The sequence below is a fragment of the Ursus americanus genome, chromosome 14 (assembly GCF_024610735.1).
Source record: "Ursus americanus isolate L20-20 chromosome 14, mUrsAme1.1.p, whole genome shotgun sequence".
Classification (NCBI taxonomy): Eukaryota; Metazoa; Chordata; class Mammalia; order Carnivora; family Ursidae; genus Ursus; species Ursus americanus.
In genome coordinates, this window is record NC_142140.1 from 2,971,441 (window position 1) to 2,982,598 (window position 11,158).

Genomic DNA, 11,158 nt, shown 5'->3' on the forward strand with positions numbered 1-11,158 from the left:
TTTTTCTTTTTTAAAAGATTTTATGTATTTATTTGAGAGAGAGAGAGAGAGAACACACAGTGGGGAGAGGCAGAGGTTGAGAGAAAAAGAAGCAGACTCCCTACTGAGCAGAAAGCCCAATGCGGCTCGATCCCAGGATCCGGAGATCATGACCTGAGCCGAAGGCAGATGCTTAAGGGACTGAGCCACCCAGGCGCCCCCATTGATTGATGTCCTAATAGTCAATTCAGTTTGCTGGCCAATCACCTTGAACCCATGTAGGCTTGCTTTTATGTTTTGTTAGGACAGATAGATGGACATCCAAGGATGTTTCTCTAGCCTTTCTGACTTGACAGAAGTCAGCCTCCAAACCTGAGACTTGTGTTGGGGCTTGGTTTTAGGTTTTGTTAGGGCAGGTTTTTGGAGGCCTTTGTCTAGTCATGCATGGTCTTCACTCGTAGGCAACAGCCTTTCTGATGTCTCAGGTTACGAGCTGGGCTACTAACAAGGGGCTAAGGAGGCCTCTTCACTGTGACTGGGTCAGAACTCCAGCAACCCCCTGGCACTGCTCAGCCTCTCTCTCTGGTCTTTCTCCAGCAGCTAGGGGTCACTCGCCGGTAAAATTCTGGTAGTCCCACCCGATGCATGGAGCCCTCAGGGAAGGACTCACCGAAGACTCCCACACCACACCCAGACTTTAGGCTTTCCCACCCCTGCATCGCTCCTCATTCCTGTCCCATCAGCTGCTCCAGACTCTCATACTTGCCTCCTGGCCATATGGGACCACCGTGCTTTGCCTGGATTCTAGCCCATTGTCTGGCAGTCAGGAAGCCATGCCCGGGCAGAGGGTCCTGGTCAGGAGGCGCATCTTAGGAGTTTTGCTTCTTTCAGGGTCATTGTCTCCTGCTGCTCGTTGTTCACATCTTGAAAACAGCGACCTCCCATGTTTTTCTCAGTCTGATGGTGGTTTTTGGAGGGAGGGCTCATCTGCCAGTAATTACTCTGCTGGAGCTGGAAGCTGCCCCTGTGGCCTGCTGCTGATGGGTTGATGTCCAGGCTCGCCCCCTAGCTCTTGTTTTGGGGTCTCCCCCTACCACCATCCTGAGGTTTCCTTTGCCTCTCTTTTGAGTTAAATTCTCTGTTTTCAGGATCCCACATCTTATTTTTGGTTGATTTCTTTAGTTAGAGGAACTGTCAGTAGCTTCCTGAGAAAGGGTGGCAGGAAGGTAAACTTTTTGAGGCCTGTGTATCTGAAAATGTGTTTATTAAACCATCGCATTTGACTGGTGGTTAATTGGGTAGAGAATTCTAGGTTGGAAATAATTTTCTAGCCTATTATTTTAGGCATTATTTCATTGACTATCTAATGCCATGTGGATTTTGTGAAACTTTAACGTTAAAACCTGTTTTTTCTTTTTCTTTTCCTCTCTGGAAGCTTTTAGGACCTTCTTTTCTTCCCCACTGTTGTGGAATTCCCATGTGGTGTGTTTTGTGGGGGTCTGTTTTCCTCCATTGTGTGGGTACTTAGTGGGCTCTTTCAACCCAGAGGGAGTTTTCTTGAAGTTTTTCTTTGATTTCCTCCCCTTGATTTTACTGTTCTTTTTCTTCCGAAACGTTTACTATCCCCATATTGGACCTCCTAGACTGGCTCTACAGTTTTTTTTCCTCTCTATTTTGGAGGGATTTTTTCAGTTTTATCTTCCAACCCTTAGGTTGCATTTTTCATTGACGTTATATTTTTAATTGTCAAAATCTCTCTTTTTTAAGATTTTACTTTTAAATAATCTCTACACCCAGTGTGGGACTGGAACGCATAACCCTGAGATCAAGCGTCACATGCTCTTCCAACTGAGCCAACCAGCGCCCTCTATTTTTCTTTCGGAATACTCCCTCAACCTTTTTTTTTTTTTTAAAGATTTTATTTATTTATTTGACAGAGATAGAGACAGCCAGCGAGAGAGGGAACACAAGCAGGGGGAGTGGGAGAGGAAAGCAGGCTCATAGCGGAGGAGCCTGATGTGGGGCTCGATCCCATAACGCTGGGATCACGCCCTGAGCCGAAGACAGACGCTTAACCGCTGTGCCACCCAGGCGCCCCCCCCCCTGTTTTTTTTTAAAGAAATAGTATTCTGTTATTGTTTTATGGATCTTTTCCTGTCTCTGAAAATACTGATGTTTGTTTTTGGTAAACAAAAATTCGTCTCTGGATAGTTTTGTTCCGTCCAAGTCACTTTTTTTCTGCGTTTGTTTGGCCTCTGTCTTACGTGCTGTCCTCTGGGGCATGGAGATGAGTTTCTTGGTCATCTGGATTCCAGGTCTGTGTACTGCCAGAGTTCATGCCTTTCTCTTCACCCCATGCGTGAGCTAACAGACACCTGGTTTCCTTGGAGACTTTTATAGTTGAGAAGTAAATAGGAGGTCTCAGGACCAGAGGGTTCCATTTGGCATGTTGTGGCCCAGAGTTTGTTAACTCTTAGACTTCTGTCGGTGGGGCCTAGGGAAGAGGGGGTCACTTCCACAGCTCTGCCCTCAGGAACTGTCTGAGGGCTCTGGGGCTTTTCCCTATCCCGGACAGACAAGGGGGCCTCCCATGCCTTGTGAACTAGATAAAGAGGCACCCAGAGTGCTTGTGCCAGTGACAGAAGATGGATGGACCCACAGCTTGGTGGAGATCAAAGGCTTGTGTTCATCTTCAGAGAACTCCCAGAACCTGTGATTTGTGAGCAGAGAAGACAAACCCTGAGCCCCCAGGAGCCCTGGCATCTGCCCACTCTGATGGCCCCCGACAGTCCATCTCCCCCAGGCCCAGAACTGGTGACCTCCACCCAGCCCGGGCACAGTGGAGGTCCAGGTCTGCTCCGGGTACAGCCCCTCCACCAGCCCTATCTGGCATGTGTCATGCCAGACTGCTGCTTCCCCAGAAACCAGGGGAGCTCCTGCTACACACGGGCTCCTCTCCTCCATGGCCAGTGTTCAGGAGGGCTTGGCAGTGGGCACCGATGGGTGTTTGCTAAGTGAACACATGGCAAGGAAAGACCCCAAGTTTCTTGCCTTTGGTCAAGCTGGGCCAGCTGGTGATAAAGGCCCCATGGGAGGACCCTATGCATAGCCTCCCACAGGCCCTCACTGCCACAGCCCTGGCCCCCTCACCACCAGGTTGTGAGCATCTTCCCAGGCATCAGTGAGGCAGAAGTAGAGAACCCTAATGCTGGAGGAACCTTCCACAAGGCTGGGTATAGAGGTGAATTTGCAGGCCGAGAGGGAAAGGCACAGGACACACACATAGCCAGCATCATAGCACACCTGGAACTGTGAGCTGCTGGAGCTCTTCTGGTTCGTTGTTCCTGGCAGTGAGCCCAGTGCGTAGGGGAGAGAGGGCACAGAGGGCCCTGGGTCAAATGTACTTCCTGCTGCAGTGCAGAATGCCCCCTTACCACCTTTTAGAGAGCAGAGCTGAGGGCTCCCCACCTTCCTTGCATCTTCCTGTCCCCCTCAAAGTTGGGCCACAGAGTTCTTTCCTCTCTCTGCCCACCTTCTAGCCCCTCTTCTGTGGTTCCTGCCAAGGTGTGGGCTGGTGGCCTGCCCAGTGGAACCGGTGCTTTGGGCGTGGGTCTGTGGGATCGCCCTCCCTATCCCCTGCGTGTGGCCACACCACCAGGTTCACGGGAGACCCCCTATTTCTTTAGCTGCAGATCTGGGACACAGCTGGCCAGGAACGATTCCGCACCATCACCCAGAGCTACTACCGCAGTGCCAACGGGGCCATCCTCGCTTACGACATCACCAAGAGGAGCTCCTTTCTGTCAGTGCCTCACTGGATCGAGGATGTGAGGAAATACGCAGGCTCTAACATCGTGCAGCTGCTGATCGGTGAGCTGGGGGGAACGGGGCAGGTCCAGCAGGGTTCCTCGGGGCCACGGATCTCTCTGTCCTAGTCTCTGTCTCCTTCTTAAACACAGGGCAAATGGAGCACAGAGAGAGGCTGAACTCGGCCAGGCAGGAAGGGAGCCAGAACTTGAACCGCGATCTTCCAGATTCTGATCCTGCCAATCCCCTACACAATTATGTCCACAATTGGAATTAGGGGAGGAAGAAAGGGAGCTACCCTTGGCTTTGCAGTTACCGTGTAGCCCCACAGTGCGTAACACTGGCTAAACCTTCACTGGTGTCATTGGATTTAGTTCCCATAACCCTGGCTACTCCTTGTTTGCCGGGGGCTGGAGCTGAGGCTCTTAAAAGTGAAGTAATTTATCCCAGTGCACACAGCCTGTGAGCATATAAATAGGAAACTTGAGCTCTGCCGATTGTCATTCGGTGACTTGCTGTCACACCACACTGCAGAGCAGGGCTTCTTAACCATCTGTGTGCTTCCCAATCACTCAGAAGTTTGCAAAAGCACAGATGCCAGGCACCACGTCTGATTCAGGAGGGCTGGGTGGGGCCCACGGACATGCCTTTCTCACAGGTTCCCAGGTGGCGCCATGTTTGTGGCCGAGAGACCCCACTTTGAGAACCACTGTTACTCTTATCTCCATTTTCCCTTTTCCTCCTAAGTGAACTTCCCAGACCTGGGCTCAAGAAGCTTTGGAGCATTTGTATGGTCCCTGGGGTCCTCATTCCAACCGTCAGGCTGGTTCTTCCAAGACGAGATTGTACAGCTGGGGCCTGGGTGTAGCTGGAGCTGGGGAAAGGGTGGTGCTTGGTTCTGCCTAGCCGGCCTGGCCCGGAATGGGGAAGCGCTCGGCGGAGCTGGACTCCCCAGGCAGGAGTGGAGTTCTCCTTACCTGGCCTTACACTTCCCTTTTATCCAGGACATTTAGTAAAACATTCTGTCATAGAGCATTTTATACAAATGCAGAAAATAGAATAGTGCAGTGAGTCCCGGATACCCATCCCCCAGCTTCAGCAACGAGCAACTCATGGCCAGTTTCTTCTCCACCCTCATCCCTTCCCCTCCCTTGTCTTTCTCTGGGGTGATTCCCAGCACCGTAACTATGTCATCTGTAAATATTCCAGCATGAATCTGTAGAAGACACAAACACTTAAAAAGTACCTACCAACAATACCACTTTCACATCTGAAAAATATTGATATTTTCTTAAGATAATCGGGTAGCCGATCAGGGTTCGGATTTATCATTGCCCCTAAATATCACGTGTACTTTTTTTTTTCCAGTTTATTGAAAGCAGGATCCAAATAAGCTCCCCACATTGAAATTAGTTACTGCATCATTTAAGGCTACCAAAGACAGTTTAGATCTTTCTAGACGGTTCTCTATTTTTTTTTTATCCTCCCTATATAGTCACATTACAAAAGTTAACCATTTAGAGACTTAAAAAAATTCCTCTAGAAATTGGGTCAAGGAGCAGTTGGCCAGATTTTTTGGAACATAATGAAATATCTGACACCTTGTAGGAGAAGCCAGGGGTGTGCTCTCGGGTCAACTGGTCGTCTGTGCTTTCATGCACAGAAAAGCAAAATAATCGAAAAGCACGATCTTACAGTGAATAAAAGAATTCAGAGGAAAATAGGAGAAAATAAATAATAAGCGTAATAAAACGTTAGCAAAGAACAGACCTTGCGATGCTAGGTTTCCTTGTTAACGCCGCCACCTAGGAGTGCCTGCCGGGTGCCAGCTGTTTTCCTGCTCATTGTACCATTCGATCCCCCCTGTGCTGAAGGTGGCATCGGAGATGGAGAAACCGAGTCTCAGGGATGAAGTGGCTTACCCCGGGGTCACACAACAAGTGAAAGGGAGCCAGAGTGTCTCGCAGCTCTAAAGTACCCTGCTCTCTTCCCCAGACTTCACTGCTCCTGCTTGTTAGGAAGGAGCAGTAAAATCCACGAGCCTCTGGCAAAGATAAAAAAGAGAAAGCTGAGGGATGAGAGGTCAGAATAAGACCTTTAAAATTAAAGGAGGTCTTTTTTTTATTTTTTAAGAAGAGAGATACAAAACGGTGTTTGTTGGTGGTGGGCAGGGTGCGGTGGACGGCACGGCGTCTCAGCTTGGCCCTGCCAGGTGGGACAGGGCTTGCTGGAGCCTGTGGGCCTCACCGAGCCGCACCTGACCTTCCGCTGCAGGGAACAAGTCGGACCTGGGCGAGCTCCGGGAGGTCCCGCTGGCCGAGGCACAGAGCCTGGCGGAGCACTATGACATCCTGTGTGCCATCGAGACGTCTGCCAAGGACTCAAGCAACGTGGAGGAGGCCTTCGTGAGGGTGGCCACGGAGCTGGTCGTCAGGCACGGCGGCCCTCTGCTCAGTGAGAAGGGCACCGACCACATCCAGCTGGATAGCAAGGACGTCGGAGACGGCTGGGGCTGTGGCTGCTGACCGGGGTGCAGGGCAGGCAGGCAGGGGCCTCCCCACCTCGTCTCTCTCTCTGTCTCTGGCCTGCCGGGCCCACCCTTCCAGAGCTGGCCCTCCATGGCGCCAGCGATTCTAGAGCAGCTGGATAAAGTCCTGGAATTCTCCATTCCGTGGCCTGGGTACTTGATGGGAAAGCTACCTTCGAGGAAGGAAGAAGCGGGGTACCTTCTGAGGGAGACCTGGTGTCATACAGGGTGTAGGGTGTGGGGCCCATCCTGCCAGCCAGTGGCTGTCCCCTCCGCGTCCTTCACGGTCCAGGACTGGCCCGGGCCTGCCGGTGTGGACCACAGCGGGGGAGGGGCCGGGATGTGCCTTCCCTGCCTCGCATGTACTGGTTCTGACCATTTCACACCTTGAGTCTTGCTGCGGCTGTGGCGGCAGGCTGCTGCCCTCCGGGGATGTGGCTGGTGCCTTGGGTTCTTCCGGCTCGTTCCAGGGCCTCTGTGTGTAGCCTCGGAGAGTGAGAGCACCCAGCCCAACAGACTCGGTTCCTGAGCACAGCCCCGGGGAAGCCCTAACTCCTTCCAGGCGAGGAACCTTCTTCCTTTTTTCACTGCCCGCTCTAAGCTCACAGATAGCTTGGGGCTTGGCTTGCTGCCTTAGCAAGACCTCTCAAGTTCTCTGGTTTTCCATGTAGTTTCTTGTTTTCATCGGCACAAATATGGGGTCATGGCCCACAGCCAAGCAGGGACTGTCTGCTGGCCTGGGGCCCAACGTTCTGCCACTCAGTTTGCAAACCCAGCTGATTCTTCAGCACTGACTCTCAGAACTTGGGGGTTGGGGGGAATGAGATAAGAATGTGGACAATTAAGGGACAAGTAAAAGCTGGCATCCGTGAGGCTAAGATCTGAGAGGGACCTTCTGGGCACCTGGGCTGACCTGTGTAGAAGCCCTTCCTGCCACCTTTAGAGCGACGGCTCCCCCGCTGCTTCCAGTCTAGCTTATGGTTTCCCGAACGGAGAAGGCAAGGCCCTGGCAGTCCTGCGTCTGGCCATTTCATCCTCCTGGGCCCATCCGCTCTTCAGAGCCTCAACGTTGCTGCGTGCTGAGGTTAGAAGGCAGGGGAGGCCTGGCGTCACTGGGGCTCTTGGAAGCACACCGCCCTCTGGGGGTAGCTCAGAGGATCACAGGGATGGAGCTGGGGAGGCAGGTGATCTTCCCATACCACCCAGGCCCTCCGTGTCAGCCCAGTCTAGCCTCTTAGGCCCCCCTCTGTGTGGGGCCCCAGGAAATACACTGCTGTCAGAGCCTTAGGCAAGGCCACATCATGGGCGTGGAGCCCAGGCTCAGCCCCAGCCCCAGCCCCAGCAGTGGGCCACCGGCCTCCAGCTGACCTCCCTTGCCTTCTGATTCCCACCTGCGTCACCCGCTCTCCCAGGGAGGCCCGACGGCAGAGTCAGAAGCCAGACCTTCCGCAGCAGCCAGACCCCCAGTGGTTTGGTGAAGCAGAGTCGGGCACAGAGGGCTTCCCTGGCTGGGATTGAGACAGGCAGGGCTGGTGACTCTCTTTCGGGCAGGGAGGCAGCCCCAGGACGGCTCAGCCTGGTGTTGGAGGGGAAGGATGTTGGCCTGGTTGGACCAGGAGCTACTGAGCAGGGGCCCGCACTGAGGGGAACCAGCCCCCTGGTGGCTGGGTGGGGTGGGACCTGGGAGCAAGTAGGCCACTTGGCTTCCTTCTCAGTGGCTCTGCCACTGGGATGGGATGAGTGGGGCCTGGGGCCCAACCACCGGCAGGGAGAGCTGGTGTCTACCGGGTCCCTCCACTGCAGTGCCTGGGCTCTACCTGCAAAGTAGAACGTGCCTATGACTGAGGCACATTCGGGCCAAGGGGAAGGTCGTCCAGCCCCATGACCTCTGCTAGGGGCTGATGTTTGGGCAGAGTTGGGCATTCAACCTGGGCCCAAGCTGGAAGAGCAATCTCGTGAAGCCTGACCTCGCAGAGACCTGCTGCTCTGGGGGGTGGTGGCGGGGACGCAGGGGGTCTTGGAGCACAGGCCTACAGCCCCCCCCCCCCCCGCCCCCGTGATTGACTTGCAGCCTCAGTTCCAGCTGAGCCCAGGTACAGACCCTACCCATGGTTACCTGCTGTCCCTCTCTGCCTCAGGGCTGGGATGGCTAGGGGACGCGGGAGACCCTTCCATTCCGTCTCCTTCACAGGGACGCCCTGGGCTGCCATGAGGATCCAGGCGAGGCATAGCAACAGGGTAGCTGGCTGGTGACAGGGGCTTGGACTACGAACCATCCCCCTCCTCCAGATCCCGGGGTGGGAGGCCTGAAACCTTGCAGAGGCTTGGCTGAGAAAGGAAGGGAGCAGCTGGCCCAGGCAGGACCAGGGAGGTTTCTGCCCACTGGCAGCCTTTGGCTCACCCAGCAGCCACAAAACCGCTTCCCATTCCTGCCTTTCTCAGTCCCAACGTGTCCGGAACGCTGGGCTGAGTGGTCTCCTGCCACCCTATCCTCCAGGCACCATGGCCGCCAGGGGTTTAGCCTAGAAATCCAGGGGTTGTCTTGGCTCCTCACTCTCTTGCCCCACCCCACCGCAGTGCTAGGATCCCACCTCCACGCTGCCCCCCTGCCCCTCTGCCCTGGACAGGCCCCAGCCTCCCCTGGACACCTCATGGACCTCCTTGGCCCCTGGGCTCGTAGCCCGCGTAGCTCAAGGCACCCTCCTGCAGTCAGCGTGGCAGTGGTAAAAGGTCACGCTGATGCTGCCCCCTCACCTTCCAGGGTGCCGGGGGCCCTCGGGATACGGTCCATGCTCAGTCTGGATGTCCAAGGCCTCCACAGCTCTGCCCTGGCTTCTCCCCAGCACCTTGTCCCCCAGGAGCACCTTCTGTCCAGACTGCGCCCACTCACCGAGCCTTCCTATCGTTTAGAGTCCCACAGATGACCCACCTGGACACCCCTGAGAACTAGTCCCTTGCTCACAGTACCCCCTGGCAAGACTGAGTTCTTTGTCCCCTGTTTCCTCAGCAGGAGCCATTTCCTACAGGCTCAAACAGAGACCATTTCCTAGCCTCGGCCCTGGATAGAAATGCTAGTGCTCAGGGCCCGGCGCTGGTGTGGTGTTGACTGCATGCCGGCCGAGCTGCCTGTCTGTAGTGCCGTGTCGGGGAGGGGGGGGCCTCACAGTCCCCTGGGTCTTCTGTCACATGGGGATCTGGACTTGGGTAAGAGAAAATGGGGAAGTGTTGAGACAGAATGCGACCCACCTCTGTTTCCTCCCGCAGCAAGCCCTGGGCTTCTCGGGCCAGAGAGCTTAATCTCTTCCTCTGTTTATAAATTACCCAAGAGCAGGAACAGGTGGGGTCAGGGGCCAGGGTGTGGGAGAGGAGGCAGGGGACAGAGGGCCAGGAAGTGTCCTGGCAGCAGCAGGCCCCGGGGAGAGCACCACCTGTGGCCGGGGTGGGGCCGGTGTGACATGGGCTGGAGAACGAGAAGGCTGGTGTTTTATACTCCCCGGAGGGGCAGTGGGGCAGGCAAGGGACACAGGTCATGAGTCCCGAGCCAGAGAGGTGGGTCCCTGTCCTTCCAGAAGAGGGGTTCAAGGACATCAGGCCCCAGCAGGCATGGAGCTGAAGAAAGCTAATTCATACTGAACTCAGTTCCTCTTTACCAGGAGGGCTGTCCGGGCGGGGTGGGGGGGGGCGTTGGTTTAGGGACCCTCTGCGCCCTGCGGCCTGGACTGCTGGGCTGTGGGGAGGGCCTCAGCTAAGCCCAGTGATGCCGTTTGCATTTGGGGATTTTTCACATTACCTATTTATGATACATAAATCTTTATAGCAAATCTATTTTTTTGAAACATGGAAGAGTTGCCTTTATGGAAACCAGAGCCAGAGTGTACGCATTCCTAAACCATTAAACAGATTTCTGCAAAGAGCCAATGGTGCCCAAGACTGCTTCTCTCACCTTGGAGCCCCACGCTGGCCCAGGTGGCCATGTCTCCACAGACGGTTCCACCCGCCCAGCTGGCTTCCCCGACTAGTCTCCGGGCCCAGAGTGGGTGGGTGGGCCTACACGCGGCCGACGGCCCTTCTGTTGCCGGGAGCCCTGTTAAGACTTCCCTGCCCAGACCAGGGTGGGATCCTGTGGCAGAGAAGCTGTTAGTGCCTAAGGGGCAGGAGGGAGCTTGGGCTGGGTCCTCACTCTGCCAGGGATACCTTTGTGACCTTGGGCAAGTTACTGCACTTGTCTGGGCCTCAGGTTCCTTCAGTTGGGTTTGAGCTGGGGAGGCAGGTTGAGGAGGACGATTCAGTGGTGGTCGGGGGCACCGGGCCTGATGTCTCTCATCTACAGCCTGCGGGAAGGTGTTACTATCCTTGTTCTTTGCAGGTGAGCCAACAGGCTCAGGGGTTGGGAGTTCCTTGCCCAAGCCTTGAAGCCGTAGCAAATCAGAGCTTTTATTCCAAGTCAGGCACATAGTAGGGAGCAGTGCCCGATTGGGGCCCTGGCACCAGGAAGTCCATGACTCCGTAGCCCACCCAGATGCTCTGGAGTCTGTAACCGGTCATTCTCAGAAGGGGGCCTGTGCTGACCTGGTGGCCGGCTGCTCACCACGGCCTGGTCGTACTGTACTCGGTCTGCCACGCCCTGCTCGGAGACCGAGTGACATCAGACCAACCTCCATCCAAATCCCAGGTCTGCTGTGACTAGTTCCCGTGATCTTGGGCTTTGGGCCTTGGTTTTCCACCCAGCCTTGGTTTCCGCAGATACGGGACACTAGTTCCTGTCCTGCCCGCGTGCCGGCAAGCCACCGCAAGATCCCAGCTGGGAGAGGCTTTGTACACTGCGCGGCTGGAGCAGGGGCTCCT

The 11,158-nt window shown here is 55.1% G+C and overlaps 1 protein-coding gene across 1 annotated transcript in view; it reads left to right on the forward strand.

Annotated features, from left to right (window-relative positions):
* The window catches only part of RAB43 (RAB43, member RAS oncogene family), a 35,009-nt gene extending 24,783 nt beyond the window's left edge, over positions 1-10,226 (forward strand). Inside the window, exons 2-3 of the mRNA XM_045812281.2 lie at positions 3,666-3,849; positions 6,061-10,226. Of these exons, the coding sequence (XP_045668237.1) occupies positions 3,666-3,849; positions 6,061-6,311 (435 nt within the window). The 3' untranslated portion in view covers positions 6,312-10,226. The remainder of the gene's footprint in view (positions 1-3,665; positions 3,850-6,060) is intronic.
* The last annotated feature ends 932 nt before the right edge of the window (positions 10,227-11,158 follow it).